This window comes from Crotalus tigris, unplaced genomic scaffold (assembly GCF_016545835.1).
Source record: "Crotalus tigris isolate CLP2741 ecotype Arizona unplaced genomic scaffold, ASM1654583v1 scf7180000023598.3388751, whole genome shotgun sequence".
Lineage (NCBI taxonomy): Eukaryota > Metazoa > Chordata > Lepidosauria > Squamata > Viperidae > Crotalus > Crotalus tigris.
Window position 1 is genome coordinate 3,139,757 of NW_024100068.1, and position 12,986 is coordinate 3,152,742.

Consider the following 12,986-nt stretch of genomic DNA (forward strand, 5'->3'; position numbering starts at 1 on the left):
TGTGTATAGATTAGTGTGTACAGTATAAAGCCTGATATAGCTCATTTTTTTCTTTTTTTTTTACAGATGATCAGGATGCCAGGAGTGATTCACTTCTGTCCACATCCAGAAAGCAAGATCCTCTCATATTGCATCCTGAGATAAAGCAAGAAAGTGGCTCTGGGAAGAAGAAAGTGTCTGCAAAGAAACAAAAGACAGATAATGGTAATTCAGTGCATTTTATATCAGATTTTTTAATAAACACTTTTTGTAGGTGATCTTTGTTGGATTAAATATTTCTGGGTTCAGTGTATCAAATTCAATCACAATATTACTCCCAAATCAAATCAGAATTTGTGCATTTGTGGAAGTGAGGATGTAATTTTGGTGTCAATCCTCAGAGGCTTACTTCCTCCTCAAATGCACTAGGAAGAAGGAAAATAGCTAGCAACAACATTATTCTCATGAATCAGATATACTTAGAGGACATTAAAGTTGGAAAGTTATCTTCCCTCCAATTGTCCCATAAAATGGAAGGCAAAACTGTAGTCTAGCTTGTAGTAGGAGTGCAGATACTTGACTTTGGGGGAATCAGTGCTTGTTTAATTACATGAATGGAATGGAATCTACTTAGTTTAGAATTCTATTTTAGTAATTATAATAAATGACAATCTTTTTTCACTTTAAGAATGTAACAATTGCATTATGACATATACTTTCATAGTCTGGAATCCACTTAATTTACACGAAAGAAACTAAAATGATTCATTAAGAATTGTAAATATTTGACTTCCGGTTCCGATTCGTGGCATCTCTAGTCGTACGGGGAGACTTGTCTCCTCGTTGGCTAGCCTTCCGTCCTCTGGCAGACCCTTATGCGGGTCTGGAGGATGCCCTGGAGGGTGCGACTTCTGTCAAGGAGGCTCTGTCAAGGAGGCTCTGCTCGGCTGCTGAGGAGCGGCGGCTCCTTTAGCAGTCCGAGCTATCTCTGAGGGCCGATGGAGAAGAAGATCGGCCAGTAAAACAGCCGATCACCCTGCTGCTTCAAACCTCAAGTCAAAGAACATTTAAGCTGTAAGAAACCCCATGGTGAATCCGGGTGAGACCTTTCTTTGTTATTCTCTCTATTCTACTTTGTATTTGGTACCTGAAAGAGCCTTGTTGGAATTACTTCCCCGGCTTGAAATGGCAGCTTCTACATTTTTTGCAAAGAAAGGCATTCTATAAAAATAGAACAAAATTTTAAAGACTACATTTATATTTTTTGGGGTACAATTTTTTTTTCTTTTCCTTTCCTCTTTTTCTAAGAACTGTACTATCATCCTATGCTGGAAGATTATTTCTTTTTCACATTATACTTTAGATAGAAAAGGGGAAATGGTGTTTGGAAAAGACCTTTTTTAACTTACTGAGGACATCTAGTGGCAGAAATTTAATACTGCAGCTTCTGGTTACTTGGTTTTCAAGATAGCTGACCTTCAAAACACTTTGAAGAGGAAAGATAAGCTGGGTAACTGTGGGAACTGTGGGGGTGGATATTGCCTAAACTATATCAAATATAGCCTCTACAAAAAAAGAAAAGAGAGACTCTTTTTAATCACTATCAAAATGGAGAAACCTCAGTCACAACTAAACTGTGCACTTATATTGGAAAAGATTTATGTGGTTACTGCAGAAATATGTGGTACAATGAAAAAGTTTACTACAGAACTAAGATCCAGAAATTTCACTTCAAATGTTCAAATGGATGTCCAGGCTACATCTGACTATGGTATAAATCAAAATATATTAGAAGAGGAATCAACAGAAATAAAAGAGGAACTTATTCTGCAACTTTGAGGAACAGAAGAAGCAAAGACTGAGATTTCAAACTACAAAGCAACGACACTTCAAGGAGGAGAGAAATAGATGTCTAATACAGAGGATGGGATTTCTATTATTTCAAAGGCTACTGCAAGCAACAAAGATAGACCCACTGGTTGAAAGGGAAGCGTCCCTATGGAAACCTGCCTGACACAGGAAAAAAGCCAGAATTAGACTGAAAAGAGAAACTTAAAACTGTGTAATGGATTAAAAGGCAATGTTGGATTTATGGTTTGTTTTAAGGATCATGATTTTAGAGTTAGAAGCAAGAAAAAATGTTAACATATATACATGAGGGTGATTTTTAAAATGGATATTTTAAATAGATTAAGAATACTTTTTGGAATAATAGATATATTTTGACGAAAATTATGTATTGGAATTGAAAAAATGTTGATTTTTCAGATTGGGATGGTTTTAATAATGGAGTGTTTTAACTTAGTTAGATGATTTTTTTGTACAATAACATAGATGTGATAAGGTATGACAATCAATTGGATGAAATTTGAAGTTTGTGTAATGAATTGAAGTGAATTAAGGTTTAACATTTTTTAACTAAGATAGTTATTGTGTAGTGGAAAAGGAAATAAATGAGATTGGTGATAAAAGGAGGGATGAGAGAAATTAAGAATTAGAATACATCTGGAAGGGATACCTGAATTGATAACTTGTTGATTTAAAGTTAAATTTGATTTTGGTAATTGTAAACTGATAAAGTTTTAAAACAGGTTTAGTAGTAATAGAAATTTAATTTAGAAATGGAATATTTTAAATGTATTATGTTATTTGAGGGAAATAGAGAGGAGACAGTGAATGTATTAAGTTGAGTTGTTCATTTATGTTTTTACTTTTGAATGTCTGATTACCCAAACACCACAGTGTGTCCTGAGTACTTTTCCTTAAAAATTAAAAAAACCAATAAAATATTTTTGTTTTTAAAAAAAGAATTGTAAATATTTAATGCATATACGTGAACTGTGCTACAGACTATAGATATTAAGAATAGTTTTATTCAGAGTTCTATGAATCTATAGTTTTCTGTGACAGTTTGTTTCTAGAACCAAGGAGGTCCTCCTGCCTGACAAAAAGAAGTTTAGGGCAGAAATAGCATGACTGACAATTGTTATCTTTTGGTAGAAGAAAAATAAGTGCTTGATCTTCTTGAATCAATATATGTTCACTCATTTGAATTATATCCTGCCTTTCCTCCAGAAGTTTAAAGTGGTATACACTGTTTATTTACTCTGTTTATTTCCTTCTCCTCCGTGTGATGATTTTTAATGGTACATTGCAAATACGATTGCATGTATATTTATTACTGTATACTTAACCTTATAAAATATACTTTTAGAGCAGCTGCCCCAACCTTTTGAGACCAGGATCCGGTTCCGTGGAGAGAGGTTTTTCCGCGGACCAGAGAGAGTGTGGTTTCGCATGCAGCCTGCATCCTGTGGATGGGGCTTTGCTTGTTTGTGTGGCCCGGTTTTTGGCATGCCGCGGGCCAGTACCAATGCACGGACAGGAGTTGGGGACCCCTGCTTTAGAGGTATCCCATGGCATACAACCATTCTGTTTTTTTTTTCCTCCTCTTTGAGCAATTGGGTGGAATGTTTCAATTTTATCCATATTATAAGCATGGAAGCCTATCCTTCAAGGGACATCTGTTTCCTGCACTATCAGACCAATTTGTTGAACAACAAACTTTGATTTAGGGTAAAATGGTACTGCTGAACCAGCAAAAATGGTCTGTGCTTTACTGCTATTTGATGGGATAGGATGAAGGAACCTGCTATTTAAAGATGGGTGTGTCCTTTAGATCAGAGTGAACAGACTCTGAATCTAGGTCCAAGTAATTGCAGTTGAACTAATTTAAACTTATGCAAATGAGAGATCAATTCATATTGCGGGTAAGACTATCCATACTTCTGTAAGATGGGGGTGAGATAAGATGATGACAAAGGGTTTTTCAGAGAGACAGTAGTTAACTCTTTTTTGGCCTCTAGTTCCACTCATTGCTTTCTTCAGTCTCCTCTACCAAACGTCTTTCTACTTCTCTATATAAGTCTGTTTTTTATATACAGATAGTCCTCAACTTATGACTACAATTGCAACTGGCCTTCTACTGCCAAGTTAGGTGATAATTAAATGAGTCATGACTGCACCCAATTTTATGACCTTTATTGCCATAGTCATTAAACATCACACAGTTGTTAAATGAATCCTGCTTGCCCCATTGACTTGGCTTGTCGGAATCTGGCTGGGAAGATCAAATAACAATCAGATGACCCCAGGATGCTACAATTGTTGTAAATAAATGCTGGTTGTCAACCACCCAAATTGCCGTCATGCGATCTTGGGGGACACTGGCTGTCATAAGTGCAAGGACAGTAAGTTTTGTGGGCTAATCCATTCCCATAAAAGTACCTCTTTATATATTTTAGGCCAAAAGCATAGTTGTCCACATTTGGTGAATCATATTTCTTACAACTTTGCTCATTATTCTTTGGGTGGCTGGACTTTCTCATATTGTTAAAAGTAAATACTGTATTTAAGATGGTTGTAGCGCCATCTACTGGAAAGACAGCTTCAACAAGAATTCCTCTGATAGCTAAACTACAAAGATTTTGGCCAATACAGCAAAGCTTAGTCAAATCCAAAGTATGATGTTATGCATGCGCTGTTACATATGTGTTGATAGGCAAAGCATAGATTGTAATATGACTTTCTATATTGTAGTGAGATATTTCATTCTAAACTTTTCTTATGGTAAACAATTAGGGAAAGCATGGAGAACATGGCTTCTGGAATTCTTTCCAATTTCTTTACCTCCAGTACACACAAGAGGCATCAGAATTTTCTGCTGTATAATGAAATAGTATATGTGTGTGTCTGTTTCTTGTCCATGTGTATTCATATACAGGTGTACACTGGGTGGCACAGGGTATACTGCATATGCTTTGCTTTAGTTCGCATTACTAGGAGGGGTTGAGTTTGAACAGTTTGTAGTTTCAGAATAACTGAAAATTAATATATCATACACTGAGTGAGGCAGTTGAACACATTTGCTCATTAGAGAGTAACAAAATACAGTTGCTAAGAAAAAGGAAAATTTCAAGTTGAGAATATTACGTTAAAATATGAAAATGTATCACTATAGCTCAGTGCTATTTTCATGGTGTCAACACTTAAATAGAGTCAATATCTAACGAGCTTGAGTGTTGGCAGATTTAGGACAAGTAAAAGAATAACCTGTTTCATATAGTTATACTGTGTAATTCACTGCCACAAGTGATCATTACCAATTTGCACAGTTTGAAAGAGAGATAAACAGGTTGAAGGAGAATAAAATAAACAGTGGCTACCATATATAACCTGGTCTCTTATCTAAAATAGAGTTAAAGCAGATAGGTTCTCTGGATCTTTTAGATTTCTATTTCTATCTGAATCAGCCAATAAAGCTAATAGTAAATCTTTTGGCAATTGTAGTCCAAAGAAATTGGAAACATCCTATTAAGTACTGTAGACTTAAAATATTAGAGCAATGTCGTGGAATGCAAATTGGGGCATGATACAGGTTGATTTAAAACAGTTTGTTTGATGACCATTCAGAATTACAACAACAGTGAAAAAAGTGACATGATCATTTTTTTACACTTATGTCTATTATGAGTCAATTATTGGAGAGACTGAGGAATTAGGATATGTTTAACAACCCTAATATAAAAGCACTTCTGTAGCACTTTCTATGTGTTCAAAGCATTTCATATGCATAGTTTTATAATTCTTATAAAAATTCTTTGTAAATAGATGGTATTATTCCTATATTATAGATGTGGAAGACTAAGACTTGAGAAAATGGTTTGCTTAAAATTGTGTAGTCAGTTCATGCCAGAGGCTATATTTTATTTGAATATAGTCAAATACTATATTGGCTGAAAAGTAGAAACCTAGTTTCTAACTGCTAATTTATGTGCATTTTTAATATATGTTTAGTAGCAGTTGTTAAAAAAAAATTACTAGAAACAACTTGCAATCCCAAACTATCAAAAGCGAATAATAAACAATAAAAAAAATTATAAAAGGCGTTATGTACCTGTTCAAGAAATAACCAAAGTGCTGGTGCATATGTAGGCTTGAGTTGGAAGAAACCAAGTGAAGCTAATTTTTAAATGCATGCAACCATGTATTATTGTCAATGTATTTCCTAAATTTCCAGTTATGACTTTAGTGGATGAACCTTTGATTCGTGCAACAACATATATTCCTCTGATGGATAATGCAGACTCAAGCGTAACAGAAGGAAAGAGAGAAGCAGCTGATTTGGTGAGGCATGATGGTCTTGAAGGACTGCAGAAAACCAGTGTGAAGAAACTGAAGAATGAAACTGAGAAAGGTATTGGTGCAAAAGAGAAAGCAGGGCCAGGAAAACTAGTTGATTGTGCTACGATGCACGGAAACATAGTCATTGCCACAATATTCTTAAGAATTTGAGGGATTTGTTTTTTTAACTGAGAAAATTTTAGACGGTGGGCAGCTGCAGAATTTATGATAAATGGATTGAAACCACATGGTAAATGGAAGGGGAAGGCTGGATACGTTGCATCAGAAATGAAAGGAAATGGAGAGGAAAGAAAGGTTGCTTTCTTCTTATAACTGTTCTGTTGATTTCATTATAGAAAATGCAGATGTGAAATTTAAGGATTTTATCTTAGTTATGAAGAACATGATATTCACAGAAGAGGAGGCCATGAATGTGGTGGAGTTATTGAAGGAGAAATCTAATGCCATACAGGAGATTCTGCAGAAGGTAACTGGTGCTTTGAGGCTAGCATTGCTATTGCATTTGCTTACCATCCAGATAAATACCTGGATTTTCCTTCTTTGGAAAACAAACAAACAAACAAATAAATAAATCTGGATTTTCTTTCTTTGGATAACAGATCAGAACATTTTTTGAGGAATTTTTTAAAATCTTCTAGATTGATGTCACTATTTTGTTCCTGCACCACATAAGATACATTTCCTGGTTGCTGGTTGTTAAGAGATTCTGTTCTTGAGCAGAAACATATGCCACAAATGCATTGTTTTATTACAAAAGCTCATCTTGGATTTTGTACGGTAGTATAGCATGTGTAATTGCTTCTAAAGAAAGTGCATAGGTAACTGGGAATCCTTGAGGCTTTCTGATAAGCTTTTTCCCAGCAGTATTTGCTCTTCCAGAGGATATTGTGCTCTGGTCCTATTTGGCCAATTCTTTTTGTCCTTGAATTAGATTCTGCTCCTTATTTATTGCAACCTTAAAATATTTCACACACATACTAGTGAATTTAATAGTATTTACCACATGCCTAGCAGTAGTTTTTTGACTGGTTCAGAAATTCTATGGCTATTCAAACTGATGAGTTATTGATCTTCTTAGATCAAGGGTTCTGAAACTGCTGCTGCATGTAGTCATTAATATGAAGGAATTTAGGACTTAAATATAACAGGAACTTACTGTATGTCAGGAAATAAGCTACAGGAGGAAAATGGATGGCAGGAACATGATCATGATTTGCTGTGGCTTGTTCCTATTGAGTTAAATTGATTTATTGTGACATGTGGTCTGGTACTTAGTTTCTTCTTAAGTTCATTTTATCATCTTCATGCAGGCAACTAAAGGAGAGTCAGCTGCAGTGCTCCATCAGCTGCAAGAAAAGGATAAATTGCTTATGGCAGCAAAAGAAGAAGGTGCTGTTGCAAAGGAACAATGCAAACAGCTCTCCCAGGTACAGTGAATCCCAGACTAAGTAAATGTACCATTACTGGTATAATCAGATGTAAAGGGAGGAACAATCATTCATGGAAAGCACAGCTAAGTGTGTCATTTATACCACTAATAAAAACAGTTATGCTGGGAGGTTTGATGTTAGGCATTTTTAAAAAATCTTTTTAGTAGGAAACACTTCAAGTGTGAAGACGAGGTGGGACAAATCCATAGGGGGAAGCATACATAATAGTCTCTGTTCTCCCAACTCCTTCCAGCAACTCCTTGTTACTTTTATAAAGAATTCGATGCCTCCTCCCCACACCCTGCCTGGCTATCTTTCAACTTTTTTATTACTTTTTCTGTTTTCCTACTGTGAGCTGTGTCCAGTCTCACCTCTTTAAAATCTGGGAACCTACTAAATTAAAGCATCTACTGGTAGCATTATGTCTGCCCTTGGTGCCTGTCAGTTCCCATGTCCTACTGATTTTATTTTTTAAGGTTCATTTAATTAAAAGGAAATAAAAGAGATGCTCAAATGCTGTAGGGCAAAATGTAACCCTGAAGTATATTCCTTGTTTCCAGGAATGCTTTCTGAGCCTCGCAGATGCTCTGAGAGATACCTAGAACTATGATAGGAAACTGCAATGCTGTGCTTTGTGTAAAGTGGCCATGGGCCTCAGAATAAGGCGGAGTATTGAAAAAAGATACTCTTTGATTTGGTCCTAGGAACTGATGGCAGAGAAAGAAAGAAGCAATTTGGTTATGGCAAAAATGAGAGAGCGTGTTAACACATTGGAAAAAGAGCATGGGGGTTTCCAAAACAAAATCCATGTGGGCTACCAAGAAAACCAGCAGATGAAAATGAAGGTAAAGTCAACATCTCTAATGAAAAATGCAAATGTTCATTTTGACTTGAGTACCCAGATGCTTAGGATGAGAACATGCGTTATAGCCCTTGGGTGCATATTACAATTTCTCTGTGTTTATGGGTAACCTCTTTTCTGTCTCATGTAATGTGAATCAGCTAGTGTGTTTTTTTAAAGTATTCACCTTTATATAATTTTAAACTGCTTTTTTCCCCACAGGATACTAATTTCTTTTGTAAATTTTATTGTATTTGGTTTGGGTAGCTAACAAATTGATATTTTTTCAAAAAAAAAAAAAAAAAATAGCAGCCAGCACCTACACCAAATTACAATTAGTTGTAGGTTCTTTATTTCTCTAATAAGAGTGCATCAGATTTGTTTTTTTAAAAATGTAGATCCTTAAATCCTGAAACATCCCTAGCTAGATGGTTTCTCTAAACAATCTGCTCAGCTTCTATGCAAGCAGACTTTCCTTTTTCCATGCCAAGATATGGCAGACCTGTGGCTAAATAAACATGTTAAGCAAACTGGAATTATTGTGTAATTGTTCTTCTGAACAGTGTTGAACAGAAAAAAATGACCTGTAAAGGACACTGAGTTGCGCATCAGTAGACATTCCCTAAATTCTTTCTTTCCCATATCTTGATTTCATTAGTCATGATTGTTACATGTATATCTCCTAATTATCAGAATGAGGTTTACATGACATACAGACTCTAGATGATCAGTAGTCGCTGCATGTTTGAATATCAGCTTTGTCACTGAAGCATTGATAGGACTACTGTAAGGACATGGAAAAGCAAGATAGTGCTCATGTTTTGAAAACCTCATATATAATTTCACGTTTGACTAGGATTTAGATTACACACCTTTTTTAGGTTATACTAATATTTCAGTTATAGTTTCACTGCAGAGTTTGAAGACTTAAAAGTAGAAGGTTTCTTAAAGTTTCCCTTCCTTTATAGTAACTGCAAAACTACAATTGCAAAACCAGAATACTAATTTAAATTACAGTTAAAAACAACCAATGGAACATAATAAGCAAAAGCTAATTAAATTGCAAAGTACAAAAAAATAATGGAAGTGCATTAAAACCTAGGCAATTCAAACTTTAAAGGAATATTACAATATCAACCAAGTGGTTATTTTACAATAGAGAAAATAACAATGCCCTGTAAAATCATATGATTAATTAAATGAACTAATAATATGAAACATAAAACAAAAGAGACCTTAGTGTTTAATTACCTTGCAGGAGCTAAAACTGGGGAAATGTCAGTGTGATTCAGCAATGATTAGGGTCAAAGTTCTTAGATTTCTTATTGAGAAATAATCTTGGGGAACTAATCTGGTGATAGCCTTTTCTCTATTTCTTGAAGAAATAAAGCCGAAAGTAGACCACAGTTTGGATTAGTAAACAATAAGTCCCTGTGTTTTATATGGAACCACATAAATTACAGAGTGGTTATCTTAAAGGAATACAATAATGTTTTCCTTATGTCACAGTTTCAACAGCTTCGTGAACAGATGGAAACAGAGATCAATCGTCTAAAGCAGGAGAATGGTATTTTGAGAGATGCTGTCAGTACTTCCACAAACCAAATGGAAAGCAAGTACGCCATTATGGTCATTTTGTTAAAACATCTATCTTGTGGTTTTGAACTTGAAATTGTTTATTCTTATTCTTATTCTTATTCTTATAATCATGATGTATTATTGTGGACAAACATAATGTGATTTTGAAGATTAGGTAAAACACTTCTGCATTGTTGCCAAGAAATTACCCGGAGCAAAGCTGCAAAGAGACTTACCTTTTTTCTCTTAGTTGTATGGTTCTGTTAGATCCATTGCAGTGCATTGAGGGATTCAGAGGGGCTGAGAAAAAGGTAGTATTCATATAGTTTTGTATCCTATAAAATGGATATTTTTTCTATTTCTATTACAGAAAGCAAGTTCTAGGGATTTGTTATTATTGTTTTTTATTTGCTTTTAAAAATCAGCATTATCAGGTTGAGTATTCTTCATATTACTGTCAACATGTAGGAGAGATCAGTCTGATAAGAGGTTTGCTGATAAGAGGAAGAGAGTTCAGTATTAACTGTCATTAATTTTAGTTTTTCAGCTGTAGGAGATAGCATGGGAATTTATCCCAATCTGTTCTGCCATTTGGTGTCAAACTAAGTTTAGAAAAATTTCTGCCTCTAAGCAGCACAAAGGAGAATGCTTAATAAATTAATAACCTATCTTATAACATAGAATCAATACGTGTTAACTAATACAGCTGTTGCTGTGCCTGAATGATTTCTCCTGCAATTTTGCACTGAACTTATTTGTTTAGGGCAGTGGTGGCGAACCTATGGCAAGGGTGCCAGAGGCGGCACTCAGAGCCCTCTCTGTGGGCACACGCACCGTCGCCCTAGTCCTAGACCTTCAGCTGGGTTTAATAAAACCTTTTCGCTTTAGGCTTCCGCTGCTGTGTACAAAAAAAAAGAGGTTCAATCAGTCTATTTCAACTTCTTCCAGGAAAAAAAAAGATCTTGCAAAGTTGGAATTGATTGATTGAACTTTTTAGTCCCACCCAGTCTGCTGTTACCACAGCAACCACACCCACCCAATGGGCCACATCCATCTGACACCCGCCAATGCATAAGTGGGTTTTGGGTTGCATTTTGGGCACTCAGTCTCTAAAAGGTTCGCCATCACTGGTTTAGGGTCTTCTTTGTTCAAAGTGTATACTCATTGTCTTAGTGAATTTTGGAAGATAATTTGGAGATTTTCTTTACAATAGACATTTGGAGGCAGGGATAAATTTTCATTAGTTGCTTTGGCATTTCAGAATCTGTACATGCGAGAGGAGCAAAATGTAATCAAGAATTGCTTCTCTTGTTTCTTTGCTCTTTAATTAAGAAACGGAATTTTGTTTTTGATAGAATATATAGTTGGCCCAGTAACATAACCATATTATATTTTTTAATAGTTGCCATATGTGCTTAAAATATTACCATATCTTCAGTCATGGTGACTGCAGCTTGACCTTCTGTCCAAATGTGCTTCAGTCACATTGTCAACATTGTGAAAACAACTAATTATATTTGTATCTAGGCAGTCTTCGGAGCTCAATAAATTACGTCAAGACTGTGCTAGACTGATGAGTGAGCTGACAGAAAAGAGTAACAAACTGCAGCAAGAGGAGCTCCTAAAGAAAAATGCAGAACAAGCCATCAATCAGTTAAAGGTGAGTATCAACTTGTCTTCATAGTTGTGGCAAATCCTGTGCCCCAAACATGCAAATCAGATGATTCAGAGCTGCTGAGAAGAAATGTGACTTTGCAGTCTCTCCCATGGGAGGATTGTCAATAGAAGTGTGCAAGAGTTGGATCCAAAGTGAGAAAGTGCTTTGGAATCATCCATTCTTTTCTGAAGCGCTTTAATGAAGTTTTGTCTTTTCTTGGTTGTATGAGATCCAAAGAAGGTATGGCTTGTTTATAATATACTGACAGGTATGGGAAGTTTATCTATGTCAGATCAAACAACTTACCCAGTTTTGTTTCCAAATACTTGCAAGTAGTTGACAACAAGTTGGTACCTGTCATTATTTCTTGTAGTTCTTATTTATAAAACTGCATGTTGCATGCAGTTTTGATTGCCACAATATAAAAAAGATGTTGAGAGTCCAGAAAAAGTGTAGAGAAGAGCAACAAAGGTGATTAGGGGACATGTGAAGAATGGTTGCAGAAGTTGGGTATGTCTAGTTTAATGAAAAGAAGCACTAGGGGTGACATGATAGCAGTGTTCCAATATGTAAGGGGCTGCCCCAAACAAGAGGTCAACCTATTCTCTAGAGCACCTGAAGGCAGGACAAGAAGCAACGAATGGAACCTAATCGAGGAGAGAAGCAACCTAGAACTAAGGAGAAATTTCTTGACAGTTAGAACAATTAATCAGTGGAAGTTGTGGGTGCTTCAACACTGGAGATTTTTAAGAGATTGCACAAGTGTTTGTCTCCTGCTTGAGCAGGAGGTTGGACTAGAAGACCTCCAAAGTCCCTTCCAGCTCTGTTATTCTGTTATATGTACAGCAGGAATACATAAACTGTATGTCACAAAATTACTAGTGGCCTCAGGAAGAGCAGATGCATCTGAAATGCCTCCTTTACCAGTTGGTTTGTGTGATTTTAAACCAACATGAAATTAAAATAATTATGTTTGTTTTTCCTACTTCCTCTTTCTAGTGCCCATTTTATCTCTGAAAAATCCTCCTGAATGTTAGAGAAACCTTGGAATGACTTTTTAGGAGGGGTGAAAGTGGCAGTTCTATTATATTATTGATTTGCCATGCTTACAAACTGTATTTTCTGCCTGCTTTTAATCAGTGCAATGCTGTATTTCATGATCATTCAAAAATTCTGCAAAGGGCAGTTTAACCCCCAAAGGATATGCATAGGCAAGCAATATGTTACTAGAATACACAATAATTGTAAACTCTTCTTGTAATGAATTACCAGCTACAGAAACATTATGACCTGTATA

The 12,986-nt window shown here is 35.7% G+C and overlaps 1 protein-coding gene across 8 annotated transcripts in view; it reads left to right on the top strand.

Annotated features, from left to right (window-relative positions):
• The window catches only part of KTN1 (kinectin 1), an 86,225-nt gene that overhangs the window by 25,857 nt on the left and 47,382 nt on the right, over nucleotides 1-12,986 (top strand). For 7 of the 8 annotated variants that reach the window (XM_039319552.1, XM_039319544.1, XM_039319546.1 and 4 more), the window contains 7 exons: nucleotides 67-204; nucleotides 6,059-6,235; nucleotides 6,519-6,649; nucleotides 7,494-7,610; nucleotides 8,318-8,458; nucleotides 9,964-10,070; nucleotides 11,560-11,692. In XM_039319552.1, the coding sequence (XP_039175486.1) occupies nucleotides 67-204; nucleotides 6,059-6,235; nucleotides 6,519-6,649; nucleotides 7,494-7,610; nucleotides 8,318-8,458; nucleotides 9,964-10,070; nucleotides 11,560-11,692 (944 nt within the window). The remainder of the gene's footprint in view (nucleotides 1-66; nucleotides 205-6,058; nucleotides 6,236-6,518; nucleotides 6,650-7,493; nucleotides 7,611-8,317; nucleotides 8,459-9,963; nucleotides 10,071-11,559; nucleotides 11,693-12,986) is intronic. The other variant, XM_039319548.1, reaches the window with a different exon arrangement.